Source organism: Ailuropoda melanoleuca, chromosome 10 (genome assembly GCF_002007445.2).
Source record: "Ailuropoda melanoleuca isolate Jingjing chromosome 10, ASM200744v2, whole genome shotgun sequence".
NCBI lineage: Eukaryota > Metazoa > Chordata > Mammalia > Carnivora > Ursidae > Ailuropoda > Ailuropoda melanoleuca.
In genome coordinates, this window is record NC_048227.1 from 106,593,382 (window position 1) to 106,610,167 (window position 16,786).

General features: G+C 40.2%; 1 protein-coding gene across 1 annotated transcript in view; it reads right to left on the minus strand.

Moving 5' to 3' along the window:
• Positions 1-1,324: 1,324 nt before the first annotated feature.
• C10H6orf118 (chromosome 10 C6orf118 homolog) overlaps positions 1,325-16,786 on the minus strand; it is a 39,643-nt gene continuing 24,181 nt past the window's right edge. The window contains exons 5-10 of the mRNA XM_034669427.1: positions 15,826-15,950; positions 12,908-12,966; positions 7,999-8,180; positions 3,909-3,962; positions 3,261-3,322; positions 1,325-1,551 (exon numbers count right to left, since the gene is read on the minus strand). Of these exons, the coding sequence (XP_034525318.1) occupies positions 1,446-1,551; positions 3,261-3,322; positions 3,909-3,962; positions 7,999-8,180; positions 12,908-12,966; positions 15,826-15,950 (588 nt within the window). The 3' untranslated portion in view covers positions 1,325-1,445. The remainder of the gene's footprint in view (positions 1,552-3,260; positions 3,323-3,908; positions 3,963-7,998; positions 8,181-12,907; positions 12,967-15,825; positions 15,951-16,786) is intronic.

Sequence of the window (16,786 nt, forward strand, 5' to 3'; positions counted from 1 at the left end):
ATACCCATAACAAAGTGCCTGCTACAAGAATTTGATCTTGATGAGGTCTGATTACAAGCGATGTCATATCTCTTCAAAAACAGTGCTTTTGTGACACCAGAAAAAAAACCAAACAACCAAAGGACCTTCCAGCCCCTATCCTGCTCCCCAGAAAATCCATTCAGTCCTTAATGTCTGAAGTCCTCTTAAACAGAACAGGACAACCTTTTGCCTCTATATCCAGCTGCCTCTGCTTTCTAATTGGATCGGCTGTCCCTTGCTTGGCAAGCAAGTAAATTCAGCTTTGATTGTAGGTCTGTTTCTCCTTACTTCTAATGGTCTTTATGTCACGGACGATGTATAAAAGTGTTTCCCTATATGTTGACCAGTGATATATATATAAATGCCACAGCATAATGCAGTGGTAAGAGTTTAGGAATTGAGCAAACCAAATCTGGAATTGGATCCCTGCTCTATTTTTCACAGTGTAGTTTAAACAAATCAATTCATCGCTTCACATTTTCATTCTCTCCCCCATAATGGGAAATAATGGTGCCTACTTAATAAGATTCTAGTGAGCATAAATAACCAACAGAAGGCAACTTGAATGTAGAGAATTCAACAAACATTAATAAAGCCCAATTTATTTCTATATATGGTGACCATTTGCAGCTTCAGCTGCCACTATTTTATCTCTAAAAGCAGAATGAATCACGCCCCAGGAAGAGCTACTGAATTTAAACAGAGCTGTCACGAACACACCGCCCTGACATTGACCTCCTGGTCCACTGGAAGCAAACCCTGCTCATCTCTCTCTCTCTCCCTCTCTCTCTCTCTCTTTCCCTGACCTCAAACTCTGCTCTTTCAGGTTAGGAACAAATCCCTCATGTACTTCACCCTTACATTTGACCCTCACCACAGCCACACACACAGCTGTCCGAAGAAGCTGGACTCGTGTGACTCTAAGTGCTCAGACCAGATTACAGGCAAAGTGGGCATTAAAAAAATCCAAGTCACAATGTTGTCATGAAGATCACAGTCAAGACACAAGTGTTGCAAAGCACCGTGGCAGTGCTGTAACCTTTCAGAGCACTGCCTCACGTACAATCAGTAAAGTTTACTTAAGTGAATGTTAATTATATGATGACCACATTTTATTAAATGTTTATATTTAAACTTGCACTGGCAAATAAGAAACATATTTGATCTGTATTGTAGCAGTGCTGAATTTCTTATTTCTATCAAATAATTGAAAGTATGGAGAAAATTATTGAAGGAAAGCAGAAAATACTCTAAGAGCTGCTTCTGTTATGGATATGTACACAAAAGTACAACGAACCACACGCATACATGTATTTATTCCACTATTTTGAGTAGGACACATATATTACATTAACTTTATTAGAGACTAAAACCGACAAAAAGAGATGTATCTTCATGAATTGGGACATCCGTAAACATTCGTGCTATGCACATGGCGGCTGTGAATTTTCATGGGTCATTTTCCAGTCACTTGAGTTACTGTCTGTTTCCTTCAAGTTTACAAATTCTTTAATAAAATCCCAAAGTTTCCTTAAACGCAACAAATGAACACAATAGATTAGAAAACATTTATTTTAGGACATATTTACTCAAAAACATAAAATGAGACTTTGTAACCTTCCACTTCCATTTTAAAGGATTTCTAGTAGCATTTTGGCCTTGAATGTAGCAAAGACTCTCCCCGTATATGGACACAGTCCAGACTAAGTAGAGCGTGGCCGCAGACACAGATTCACCCCGGAGATAATGATGTCTACCCTTTAGGTCCATTCGCTCTCTTGCCAAAACTATGGAAGAAGCCTTCCCAATCTTGTATTGCTAATTCTATATGCTTTTCTTTGAGGACACCCAACATAATGTCAGCCACCTGTGGTTCACTCAGCCATTCTAACACCTTTCTCCGGAGACTCTCTCTACCATGTGAGCTGGAAAGGAGAGGGTGCTATTTCCTAGACTCCTTCGTGGCTATGGATGGTCTTGGGACACGGTGCTGGGCTATGAGATATGAGTGTAAGTCCCTGGAAGCACTTCCTCTTCTAAATAAAGCAGAAAAGCCTCCTGAGAAGCTCTTCACCTTTTGTCCTTTCTTTCCCCCTTTATTCCCCCATGGGATGTGGACCTATGCCTGGAGATAGCCATATTTCGGCCTCCAGGTGGAAAACCATACTCAAGGAAAAGAGAGAAGAAAGATAAAAGAACATTGGTTCCTTGATATTATCATTGAACCGAGACCACCTACAACTAAATGTCTTTTTACTGTTGTTACAAATTAGCATTTTCCATACTTAAATCAGCAATGGTTTTCTGCTGCTCCCAGTCTTAACAAATCCTGAAATTTGAACTGTAGTACCAATTCTAAGAAAATTAACTACATAAAGCTAAATTTATGTAATCGATAATATAAATCAGCCATTTCATTTTTAAATTAAAATTGTCAGAGTAATACACGCAGAGCACTCTTCAAAAATTTAAAATCACTAAAAGCCATATAATTTGAGAAAAGAAAGCCACCACAGTCACCTATCTCCCCACCTTCCTGATCCCTGCCATGAGAATTTACCCTCAATCCTTCAGTTCTTTCCAAAGAATTTATTTCTACATTGCTAAGTAATATACATTGACTGAGATTGAAATCTCGGTCTAAGTATTCTTTTTTTTTTTTTTTTAAGATTTTATTTATTTATTCGACAGAGATAGAGACAGCCAGCGAGAGAGGGAACACAAGCAGGGGGAGTGGGAGAGGAAGAAGCAGGCTCATAGCAGAGGAGCCTGATGTGGGGCTCGATCCCATATCGCCGGGATCACGCCCTGAGCCGAAGGCAGACGCTTAACCGCTGTGCCACCCAGGCGCCCCTCGGTCTAAGTATTCTTGAGCACAGAAAGGGATGTAACATATATTTAAAGTTAACACTCATGGGGCGCCTGGGTGGCACAGCGGTTAAGCGTCTGCCTTCGGCTCAGGGCGTGATCCCGGTGTTATGGGATCGAGCCCCACATCGGGCTCCTCCTCAATGAGCCTGCTTCTTCCTCTCCCACTCCCCCTGCTTGTGTTCCCTCTCTCCCTGGCTGTCTCTATCTCTGTTGAATAAATAAATAAAATCTTTAAAAAAAAAAAAAAAGTTAACACTCATGAATATAAACATTCCAGAAGCACCGTCTCATCGAATGTAGATTTGAGTGGGTAGTTTTGAGAAGAGCATGAGATTGTCCCACTGTTTTATCATGTCATCAATACTCACTGCTGTTCTTCCTCACTCCTCTTGTTCTTCTCCACAATCTGCTTCACCTGGTTTTCAATAACCTACAAGAATCAAAAATCCTTTGGTCATGTATAATGGCATGATACTGATCTTATATGATAAGAAGACTGAATCAAAATGGAATGCCATTTCTAGAATCAGGCATAACATACCAATGTATACTGTATATAATACAGAGGGATATATATGTAAATAGATAGATAGATGGATGGATATAGATATATAACTAATTGAAGCAGAATTACAATCTGTTAAGCAGCAAATTGTTAGTATGTATTCTGGAAGGATATCCTGAAAGTCATTAGAGGAACCAGTTCATTATAGTCCTTGTCACCAGATAAGCTCATTACAGTGCATTGTTACACATGCAAGGGTTAGAGAAATCAATTCTGATTGGCACACTCAACTATTGAAAAAGGATGTTTATTTTTTTTCACTAATACATTAGCTTACACCTGTCCAGTTTTAAGCTCATGTCTGCATACTGAGATTTTCTCAGCATTACAGAAAGTTATCGTTTAGAAAGATAATGCATATATTCTTATTTTGTTTAGGACACGGTAGGAGAAGCACACCTTTCTCTAAAGGAAATATTTCTATGAAAAACACGGATTCACAGAAACTTACATGCATTTTCTTCTTTAAAATTCTATTTGCTGTTTCCAACTTTATAGCTTCAGTCTGAAGAAGAAATGGTTTTAAAAGTAAGATGCTTGGTTAAGAATATTTGTTAAATACTTTTCCCCATTTATGGAACAAAAAGTGTTATGTAAATGACGTTATCTAATTTCAAAACTACCCAATAGCACACCATTTAAAACAGATGAGTAGGGGTGCCTGGGTGGCACAGCGGTTAAGCGTCTGTCTTTGGCTCAGGGCGTGATCCCGGCGTTATGGGATCGAGGCCCACATCAGGCTCTTCCGCTATGAGCCTGCTTCTTCCTCTCCCGCTCCCCCTGCTTGTGTTCCCTCTCTCGCTGCCTGTCTCTATCTCTGTCAAATAAATAAATAAATAATCTTTAAAAAAAATTAAATAAATAAAATAAATAAAAACAGATGAGTAAACAAAGCATGATTTGAAGGACATGGGGTAAAGACAGAAAGATCAATAGTCTTCTAGGTCAAAAACTAGAGGCAATAAGGGTTGATATTAGAAAAACCCAGAGAATTTTAGGGAAATTCTAGAGCAGTTCCTCAATTTTCATAATTAATAACAATTTGTTAAGGTGGCTGGATACAATATAAAATACCAATAATGGGGGCACCTGGGCTCAGTCAGTGAAGCGTCCAACTCTTGATTTCGGCTCAGGTCATGATCTCAGGGTCATGGGATTGAGCCCCAAGTCGGGCTCCATGCTCAGCGTGGAGTCAGCCTGAGATTCTCTCTCCCTCTGCCCCTCCCACCATGCTCGCTCTCATGCTCTCTCTCTCTAATAAATAAATCTAAAAACCCCCACATACCAGTGTCACATATATACCAGCAATAACTGATTATAAACTATAATATAAAATGTTTTAAAAGTTTCCACTAACAATAGTAACAGATGCCATAAAGTCATAATAACAAACAACAAAAAATTAAGACCAATGCATACAAATAAATTAACATAAAATGATCCTTGATGGGAGTGTTAATATTGTAAAGCTGTAACTTCTTGCCAAATTTATCTATAAATTCATTGTAAACACAATCAAAATATTAAGAATATTATTACTGAAACTTGAAAAGTTATTTAATACTGTGAACATCCAAGATAATCATGAGCAAAATAATGATGGGCAGGGGGTATAAAGATTTCCTCTTCCAGATATTCAACATATTGAAAAGTATTAGCAATTATATCAGTGAGGCTGGATAACGTATAATTAAGAACCAATTGGAATTTTTTTTTAAAGATTTTATGTATTTATGTGACAGAGATAGAGACAGCCAGCGAGAGAGGGAACACAAGCAGGGGGAGTGGGAGAGGAAGAAGCAGGCTCCTAGAGGAGGAGCCTGATGTGGGGCTCGATCCCACAACGCCGGGATCACGCCCTGAGCCGAAGGCAGACGCTTAACCGCTGTGCCACCCAGGCGCCCCTAGAACCAATTGGAATTTTAATCTCAATTCTACTGCCTTCTCACTGTGACCTTAATCAAATTATTTAGCATAACTGTGCTGTGGTTTCCTTATCAGAAAAAGAGGGTTAATTATATATAATAATAGCTATTATATATATAATATATATTATAAATATCTAACATTATAATAACCATTTCTTAGGGTTGTTAGGACTTATATGTGTTGGGGTTAATGTAGAGCATGAAATCAGCCATAATACCCGGCTTGCTACAATGTAACACAGAGGCCGCTGAGGGCGGGGAAGGTTTCGGAGAAGGGCGTAGGCCTTTGGAACACAAGGCCTACTTGACCGCTCTGCTGTGGGAATGCCTCAGGGAGTTGCCTTCCCGAAGCTTTCCTAGCCCAACAGCCGCCCTATGATCATTGCCCTTAGGCTTTGTTTAATAGAACACGCCCAAATTAGCATATCGTATTTTTCCCGTAAACAGATCCTCGCAGTTTCAGTAAGACCCCTTGTCACACATCCTGTGCTTGGGGAAAAGTGACAAGGATTTGTGATTATCTTGAAGGACCAATAAAAGCGGCAGCAAAGAAGAGCAAAGGGTCTTACTCTCTGAGCGCGTTGACCCCCTTGCCTTCTCCTGTCTTTCACAGCAAAGTTTGGAGTGATCTTTAATCCATCGGTACAGGGATTACTGGCCATTCCCGGCAATATGGAATAGTATTTTTTAACTGTTCACAGTAGTATCTGGCATATTATAAATCCTTGATACATTTAGTTATTTTTTATTCTGGTTAGAAGTCACATACTTCAAATCCAAAACCAGAAATCAATTACTTAATAGGATAATAAATGCAATTCAGTTGTACCTTCTAGTATTTGATTCAAGGAGCAAATAACAAATAATAAAGTAATATAAATTAGTGATACCGAACCCTTACAGGGATCTAATATTTCCTAGATTCAGTCCACTTAAAGAAGTTTTAATTAAAGGGGCACCTGGGTGGCACAGCGGTTAAGCGTCTGCCTTCGGCTCAGGGCGTGATCCCGGCGTTATGGGATCAAGCCCCACATCAGGCTCCTCTGCTATGAGCCTGCTTCTTCCTCTCCCACTCCCTCTGCTTGTGTTCCCTCTCTCGCTGGCTGTCTCTATCTCTGTCGAATAAATAAATAAAATCTTTTTAAAAAAAAAAAAAGAAGTTTTAATTATGAAAGAAGTTTACATGATTTTACATTAATATCATGCTCACAAGATTTAAAGCTACATGTTATTTTCAAAGTTTAAAAATTCAACTGCAAATTAGTGTTCATTCTCGGGTCATTATCTCATTTAAAAAGGAACAGACTGGAGGCGCCTGGGTGGCTCAGTCAGGTTAAGCACCTGCCTTCAGCTCAGGTCATGATCCCAGGGTCCTGGGATCGAGTCCCACTGTGTCGTCAGGCTCCCCGCTCAGTGGGGAGTCTGCTTCTCCTTCTCCCTCTGCCCCTCCCCGCTGCTTGTACACCCACACACTCTCTCTCAAATAAAATCTTAAAATAAATACGAGCAGGCTGTAAACAAAAACACAGAAGGAAATCTGACATATTATTTTAAAAAGAGAAGTCAAAACAAGTTTAAACCACCATCCTATACACTGTATAATTCTGCTTTAAAAAAAAAAAAGATTTTAGGGGCGCCTGGGTAGCGCAGTCGTTAAGCATCTGCCTTCGGCTTAGGGAGTGATCCCGGCGTTCCGGGATCGAGCCCCACATCAGGCTCCTCTGCTGGGAGCCTGCTTCTTCCTCTCTCAGTCCCCCTGCTTGTGTTCCCTCTCTCGCTGGCTGTCTCTTTGTCACATAAATAAATAAAATCTTTAAAAAAAAAAAAGATTTTAAAAAGATAGTGCTGGGAAAGTATACGTAACTAACCATGAGAAAAAGAACAATTGCACATCACTTATAAACTCTATAGCTAAGTGGTAACATTGAGTCAGATTCTGCATGAACCAAAATCAGGTTATAACATATAAAAAGTAGGGCAGCATAACATTTCAAAACAGATTACAATCTACATTATATTGGTCATCAAAAAGTTGGGTAGTAATCATTGTTAAAGACAGTATAGCAGACTCTCCTTTCAATGGCAGTAACTAATTTCTATCTTCTAACATAATTGTACAACCCCCTGAAAATCTAACTGGAGCTCCAATGTGACACAATGAAAATAATAAGGGCTTTGGAGCCCCAAAAGAATTAAGCTTGAATCCCAGCTTTGCTACCTGCAAACTGTGTCAAATTGGGCGGGTTACTTAAACCCTCTGAGCTTCAGCTCAAGCTAATTAGTACATATTGGATACTAAACACTGGCTGTCACTACTTTTATGACAAGCATTTTCTGTATAAAATTGTTAAACTGAGACATCAACTGACCTGAAAGAGATCCAATTTGAACCTTAACAGAGCTCTACAGAATTCTTATCACCTTTATTTTTGTTGCTTTAACTAGATCTCTTAATTATTCTACCATTTGCTACAAATGCTTTGTAATGAAAATATATTTGGACCAATTTTTCCATTACTGTTTACCCAGCTGCAAAATGAAATTGCTTCTTGTGTTTGCCAACATCTTCAAGCAAAAGAACAATGTAAACATTCATACAAATAAATCACACACCTCTATGCTTTTAATCCTGCTTTCAGTGATGTGTGAAATTCCAGTATGAACCAAAGTTGTCTTAATTTCTCTTTCAAGAGCTTGAATTTCATCCCATTTATTAAGTATTTCACACCTCTTCTTTTCAACTTTCTCAATAAGAGTAAGGTGATCCTCGTCCATTACATCTTTCTTAGATAATTCTGGAAATATTTTTGAAAGCAAAGTATTACTGTTTAATACGTCATCTCTTATTAATGGTGTCATGCATGACTAACAGTATTATGTATGCTATGTATAGCTACAAGATATAATGTGACTCACGCCCCAAGCACATCAATAAAAAGTGATCTGATCCAAGAATGGGGATATTCCTCCCCTATTTTATTTCTATAATCTAGTATTGATTGAGTTGCCAATCTGAGCACCTAACATAGTGTGGGGAAGGTACAAGGAGGACTTTGCAGGAGAAGTGTGATGAAGTTGACACCCGAAGGATGAAAAGGAGTTAGACAAGCGGGAGGGAGTAATGAAGGGACAGAAGAGCAGAACTTGGCACATTTGGGTAAAAAAGCTATACTGTAGGGTGGGAACATGCAGGGCCGGGGAGTGACATCACTGATTACTAGAGAGGAAGCAGGGGGAAGGTCTGGAAAGGTCTTATAACCTATGTTAGGAAATCAAAGCTGTTGAAGGCTTTTATTTTTTATTTTTTTATAATAATTTTTTATTATGTTATGTTAGTCATTGAAGAAGACACAAAAAGATGGAAAAACATTCCATCCTCATGGATCAGAAGAATAAACATAGTTAAAATATCTATGCTACCCTGAGCAATCTACACTTTCAACGCCATCCCAATCAAAATACCAATGACATTTTTCAAAGAGCTGGAACAAACAGCCCTTAAATTTGTGCGGAACCAGAAAAGGCCCCGAATCGCCAAGGAACTGTTGAAAAGGAAAAACAAAGCCGGGGGCATCACGTTGCCTGATTTCGAGCTGTACTACAAAGCTGTGATCACAAAGACAGCTTGGTACTGGCACAAAAACAGACACATAGAGCAATGGAACAGAATAGAGAACCCAGAAATGGACCCTCGGCTCTGTGGGCAACTAATCTTTGACAAAGCAGGAAAAAACATCCAGTGTTGAAGGCTTTTAAGCTGGGATCAACACACACAATGGGCACTCTGTCTACAGTACCAAAAGTGGATGAGAAAGTGTGAAGCTGGAACAGGATGACCAGTCAGAAAGCTACTACAATCATTCGAACAAGATCAGAGCAGGATAGTACTGCTGCATAAAGAGAAGCGGGAAATACAAACATGATTTAGGGAACAGCAACAAGGAGGGCTTGGTAACTGACCGGATCTGTATGTAGGAGACAGGCAGGTATTAAAATAACCCCTAGGTTTCGGCTTTGCTACACCCAGGAACAGATGCAGTAGGAAGGAAGGGAGTTCACGGCAGCAGAGAGGTAAGAGAGCTGGGGTTGAATTCCACCTGGGCCACTACCTACAAGCTGTGTTGAAGTGATTGATAGGGCAGGGAGGGAAAGATTTCTGTCACAGGCTTTCTGACTCGACTTCGATGTGTTTGGTGATGCCGTTCATTGAAACAGTTTAATCTTGGACATGTTGAGTTGGGGCACCTATGGGATACTCAAGTGGCCTTATCCAGGAGACGACAGTTGGGTATAGGGATCTCAAGCCTAAAAAAGAGATTTGGGCAGGAAAGAGATTTGGAATCAAAGATGAGTGCATTGAACCAAAGACATGCTGGGCTCCAATGAACGTCAATATTTAAGGATTCAGAAAGGAGATGGAGACACCGAGAATAACTCGCTGCTGAAGGAACTTGATCATCAAACAGCACACTTAGAGTCTGACTACAGTGGTAGGACAATTTTTTGAGAAAGAATGACTAAACCCTTTTGATAGGAAAACAACTCAAAAGAGAATCATACTACCCGTACGTGGTGAACGACACAGAAACCATTGCCAGCATTCGAACTTCCAAATTTGGACGAAGGGAAAACTTGTGAAGATGAGTTTTGAAATTTGGGGGAATTAGCTAAGCAGATACACAATGAACTAACCGAGGAGGCAGAAACAGCCAGATTAAGCTTCTACACAAACAGAAACTATGAAGTCTGATCTCCACCTGAACCAAAGCTGAAGGTTTTAACCTACGGCAATTAACTGGGGACGCAGAAGCCAAAGCAGTGTAAGGACACTCCAATGAGCCAACTGTTGTTGCCTCTTTTCTACCTAAAGAGGAAGACTGAAGGGGCACCTGGGTGGCTCAGTCAATTAAGCATCTGCCTTTGGCTCAGGCCATGATCCCAGGGTCCTGGGATCAAGCCCTGCATGGGGTTCCCTGCTCAGCGGGGAGTCTGCTTCTCCTCCTCCCTTTCCTACCACTCCTGCTCTCTCAAATAAATGAAATCTTAAAGAGAGTGAGAAAAAGACTGAGGTACCAGACAGGAGAAATTCCCCAGAAAATACATATGTTTGGCGGAAAGGCTCCTGAATGGGAAAGTTTTAGGAAAAGAATAGAGGAGGATACACACAAGCCACCAGATTTCTTCGATAGCACTGGAAAGGTCAGAAACAGCTAGAATCAACTATTAAGAAACATTTACTACAGTTCTAGAAATTAGTAATATCCCCTTGTTTATTTTTTAATCCCTGGTGTTTTATCCTATTAGCATTTAGCAACAAAGCCCTTAAAGAAAAGTGGGACAAATACCATATGATTCCACTCATAACTGGAATCTTAAAAAAGAACAAAAAGGGGGCGCCTGGGTGGCACAGTGGTTAAGCGTCTGCCTTCGGCTCAGGGTGTGATCCCAGTGTTATGGGATCGAGCCCCACATCAGGCTTCTCCGCGATGAGCCTGCTTCTTCCTCTCCCACTCCCCCTGCTTGGTGTTCCCTCTCTCGCTGGCTGTCTCTATCTCTGTCAAATAAATAAATAAAATCTTTTAAAAAATAAAATAAAAAAGAACAAAAAGAATCAGACCTATGACTACAGAGAACAAATTGATGGTTGCCAGCGGAAGGGGGGTCGAGAGAGGGGGAAAATGAGTGAATGGGAGACGAAAACTCAGGCCCCCAGTTACAGAACGAGTAAGTCCCAGGAGTAAAGAGCAGAGCGTAAGGAACACAGTCAATGATACTGTAACAGCGATTTACGGGGACACTTGTGGTGAGCGTCCCATAATGCGCAAATGTGTCAAATCACCGCATTGTACACCTGAAATTAATGTAACATCGTGTGTCAATTATACTCAAATTTAAAAAAAGAAAAAGAAAAAGAAAAAATGGTGGGCCTGCCTTAGGAAACAGCAAGGGAACAGCAAACAGTGAGCCGGAGTCCCATCCATGACTTTCCTATAAGAGGAACCCAAGAATATGCAAAGTGGATGCAGGAGAAGGATGGACCCAAACGCCCTGTAAGTCCTGACACGGGGTCAGAAGACAAGCACTGGGCCAGCCTGGGATAAAAAAAAGAGGCCAGGACTCAGGCCACAAGAAACCCTTGGAAGATACCAGCAGGTAAATCACACAGGGGTTGCTCACAAGGAGGAAAGAAGGAGCAGAAGGAAGCAAAAGAGCCTAGTAAGAACTTTTGAAGCCAAGTTCTGCTAAGAACTTAAAATAGGTTAGATCTGTGAGCATACCCTAAAGGCTGCTGGGAGGGGAGGAGTGATTCCAGTATGAGTTAGTATCTTAACAAACTTGGAGGAAAAATGGCATTTGGTTGAATCATTGCATTAACAGTATAGAACTTATTTTGATTACTTAATCATATTCTAAATTGTGTATCTAATTATAAAATAATTTGAATATTTAATGCATAAGTATTCATAAATGTATTAGATTCCCATAAACTGTATATTCTTCCTCACAAGTAGCCATGAGGAGGAGGAGGAATGGGCCGGGCCACTCCCCTGAGCCAGGCTCCCTGCTCCTACTTCCGTGGATTCTCACATTTAATCTCTCAGTGCACCTGAGAGGGAAGTACCATCATTATCCCCACTTAACAGGCAGGCAGCTGAGACTAATGGAGTCTGGGTGAACCACCAGCCCCGTGGCCTGCCAGGGAGATGCATCCAGCCCTGGCAGCCCTCCACCACCCACACACCATGGGAGTGGGGCTGAACCCAACAGAGAGTGAGTCTGTAAGACAGAGGACATCACAAACTCGAACACCCTGAGAAACGTATCTTTTGTAAATGCTGACTTCTTTGAGTTGGGAAAGGAGATGCAGAGGTTCTAGAATCCGGAATGGACTGTCTTCATCGCTGTTACCCTGGAAACCACAAGAGGCCACAGCCATGTGTCCTCTGGTTCAGTCCCATGTGGGGCGCAGCCCTCTCTAAAGCCTGTAAGGTACTATTAGTCCTTCAGCACCCCAGCACTATGGAACTGTTCCATATTTATATCACTTGCTCAATTTCTTAGGATCTATTCCAAATGCCTTGGTCAAAACTTGACATAATTCTTTCTACATGAGGTCTTGACTTAATTCACTATTCCGCTAAAAACCACAAAGATCTTAGAGAAGAATAACGTGGAGTACACGTTGTATCGGGTTCCAGAGAAACTGAAAAACCAAAGGTGCCCAAAGCAACAGACACTGGAGTAGTAATCTCCCTGACAGGATCTATTAAGGAGATGAACTGTTTCCTGCACATTTAAGGTATTTCATTTAAACCACTTCAGAGTAAATGAAAACCTGCTGTATTTCTAAAGAACTTGATGGGAAAAATATAAATGAATAAAACTGAATAAGCTCCCTGAAAAAAAAAAACAAAACCCTTTCAAACAAATAATAACAGGAGGCCATAAATCATAATCATAGACGAGGACATGGAGATTCTTCACCCAAAGGTCAGAAGAACAACATGACGCAATCACTCGCCTGACTTCTCCTTGGCGGACTGCAGCAGCACGTGCTCCGTGTCTAGCTCACTTCTGAGTCTACGGTTTGGTGATAAAAAAACAGTAAAATGTCAGAACTCCATGCATACCCTTCTTCTTTTGTCTGTTTTATGCCTTAAGTCTTTCTCAAAAATTGAGAAATAAAAAGTGATCTCAGTTTCTATCAAGAAAGGTAATTTGAAACTCTATATAGAATGAAAGCCTAAGTCAGTCAAATTAAATAAACTCTAGAATACTTTCTTACCGAGTTGCATAAACCACTACTTGAAAAAGCTGGTTCACATAAAATAAATGATTTCCTATAGAGTTTATGGATATTCTTTTGTTACTTGAAATTCTAGAAGGGAGGCAAAGAAACTAGCATTTACACTCAGAGATAAACAACAGATGAGGGGCAGTGGAGGCCCGTTACTGGAGCTAGAATGGCACTGCGTGTTCCCTGGGCCTCGTGATTTCCTCCCACAGATACAATTCACAAATCCCACTAGGTTTACACTAAAGATAAAATACAAGATGTTTTAAAAGAAGGAAATGAAAACATTTATCTCTTTGTATCCTCTCCCTGGTTTAAAAAAAAAACAACTTGGGGTGCCTGGGTGGCACAGCGGTTAAGCGTCTGCCTTCGGCTGGGCGTGATCCCGGCGTTATGGGATCGAGCCCCACATCAGGCTCCTCTGCTGGGAGACTGCTTCTTCCTCTCTCACTCCCCCTACTTGTGTTCACTCTCTCGCTGGCTGTCTCTATCTCTGTCAAATAAATAAATAAAATCTTTAAAAAAAATAAAAATAAAATAAAAATAAAAATAAAAAAATAAAAAAAAAAACAACTAAATCAACTGTCTTATTTCTAATACATTGGGGGGGGGGAAGGGAGTCTAATGCGTATCGCTTGTACAGAGAAATCCTGTGATTTGGTTAAAAACATCAGCACCACAAATGTGTCAATGTTGCCTGTCCACAGGGGCCTAATGGTTAAATAGCTTCACATACATTAGCTTATTTTATCAGAGATGAAAAGAAATAAAAGTATTCTGACTACCAATTTTAAGAAGAGATTAAATGAATTAATAACAACAGTAACAGCCTTGTCAGTGTGCAGATTCAGGGCATTTAGTTTCCAGAAATGTTAAATGTGTTTAGTTTCAAATACTATGTTCTATTCCATTGGTTTTTCTTCTTCTTCTGAGATTTTAATTATATGTAAATTGGATCTTCTTTGCCTGTCTTCCACTTCAACCAGTTTTTTTCTGTCTTTTATTTCTTTTGTTATCGCATTTTCATTCTCTGGCTTGTTGTTTTTCACCAGTGCTCCTTATTGTGTCATCATTCAGGACTACCCCACCTTGGGTGTGTCATAATTTCGTCTGGACCTATGACATAATTTTGACTTTTTCAACTATCTTTCCTTAGTGGTCAAATCTTGCTTCATGTCTTCCTTTTTATCCCTGTTGATTGCTGTGCTTAGTATTTACATTTCTAACTCAAGGTCATTTCCATAGCTAGAAATGCTCTTTTGAGAATATTTAAGTTTGGAGTGCTGTGGTACAGTTTCCTTCTCCAACTTTTTGTCGTTGTTAGATGGCAGAGATTTTCATCAGCTAAATTGTTTGGGTCCTCATTTTATCAAGAGAGACAGTCGTTTGTGCAGAGATCATTTGCACCTCTGCATTTTTGTGGGTAGGGATAGCAGTTAGGGTAATGTGAGGTTCCTAATTCAAGAGGACACGTTTTTGTGAGAATACCAAAGTATGCTTTTGTTGTTGTTTTAGGGTGTTCTATTTTGATTTTTTTACCGGATAACTTTTTTTTTTTTTTGGAGGAAAGGAAGATCAGTAGTGAGAAGGTCATGTGCCCTTCAATTTTCTCTTTTATGGGATTCTAAACTCCCCTCCCTTGCTTCTTTTTCTCTTCAATGCACAGTTCTAAAGGATGCTGATAACTTCCTTTTAAAGCTCTTCCCACCATATCATTATCATTTCAGCACTGGTACCTTGCTTCCATGCTCACTTCAAGTCCTTTTCCTTCTAAGTCAGTGCTCTGATAGACCAGTAAACTCTGTGGTATTATTTAGGGAAGCTGTTCTCTCTCCCTCTCTCCCTCCCTCCCCCCTTCTTCCACCCTCCCTTCCTTTCTCTCTCTCCTTCTCCCCTCCCCCCTTCCTTCCCACATCTCCCTCCCTCCCTCTACGTCTCCCTCCCTCTCACTACCTCCCCCTTCCCCCTCTCTCCTTCCCTCATCTCTCTTTTTCCATTTCCCCTCTTCCTCTCTCTCTCCATGGCACTGGTTTTAGAACATGATAGGCCTTCTACCAGCTCCATTCTTCTCTCTTCCCCCATTGCCTTTGCTCTCACCAAGATTTGCAGAAGGAGAGTAGATAATGATTCACTGGCATTTGGTGTGTATTCTTCTATTTTCAAGTATTTTGAAGTTTTGATGTTTTTGCCTGGTACTTGTACTGAAGGCATGGTTTTGGTTTTTGTTTGTTTTCTTGATCTTCTTTAAATTCTCTACAAAACATATGCCCTATCCAACTGTAATTTCATCTGAAAGCCTACACAGAAAAGTTAAATGATTTTTTTAAGTTAAAAACATAACAAGACCACTCACGAAAGGTGTCTTGAGTTTGCAGCAGTGTCACCTATCCGTAGGTCCCCAGGGGACCACTAAAGAAGATGAGGTGCCTTCAGAAACCATCCCAAGCCACCCTTCTCCCATACAAACACCAGATTTGGTTGAATTTCCCAGTCACAGACGTGATGGCTTGTGAGAGGCCACACAGAAGGTATTAGTAAAGGCAGCGTGCCTCACCCAACAGTGCAGAATAAATATAAATATATATGCTTGTCACATGGTTTTAAAATATTATCCCAACATATCAAATCAGACTGTTAACCCTCACTTGTCATTATGCTCCAGGGCTGCTTTGGTAGCCATCACCATCTCCCTGAGCTCCTTCCTGGCCTGGTTGACATCTGCAGTCTTCACGGACCTCTTCTCCAGCCCCTTGGCATTAGCCAGCAAAGTCTAGGAAGGACAAGGCAGGCTATAATGGGTAAGACACACACAGGAAGGGTGAACATTTTCTTTTTTTGTTATTATACTGTATTCAAGATATCCTGAGTCAAAACAGAAATTCTAGGTAAAATAGGTAAATAAAGAGGATAAAAGGGAGAAGAAAATATTGGAGAAGGGATAACTAGTCATGTAAAGATCTGGGTAAATATCATTTTTAAAATTTTTAAGGTTTTATTTTCTTAAGAAAGTTAAAAAGTGGTAGGGGTTTCACTGTGGGTTTGTGTGGGAAAAAGAAAAGCTGAATTAAATACTCTAAGTATATTATCATGAGCACCAGAATTACTTCTAAATTGGTGAGAAACCATTTGACTATTCTACATGGATATAAAGCAATGCTGAACTCAAATGTGGAGACACAAAGATCTCTGCTTCATTAGGTGATTGATAGGCTNTCTTAAGAAAGTTAAAAAGTGGTAGGGGTTTCACTGTGGGTTTGTGTGGGAAAAGAAAAGCTGAATTAAATACTCTAAGTATATTATCATGAGCACCAGGATTACTTCTAAGGTGGTGAGAAACCATTTGACTATTCTACATGGATATAAAGCAATGCTGAACTCAAATGTGGAGACACAAAGATCTCTGCTTCATTAGGTGATTGATAGGCTGCCACATTTCCAGAAACGGAAAGAAGGAAATGATGCCCTGTGGGCTAGGGAAGCTTTCATGCTGATATGTGATTGGCATAAAGGCACATATGTTCCTTTTGGACTCAACCTCAAAAACTAAGGAACAGGGTAGACCCCCAACTAGAGCCTTTGTTTATTCCTGTCAAAAAAAAAAAAAAA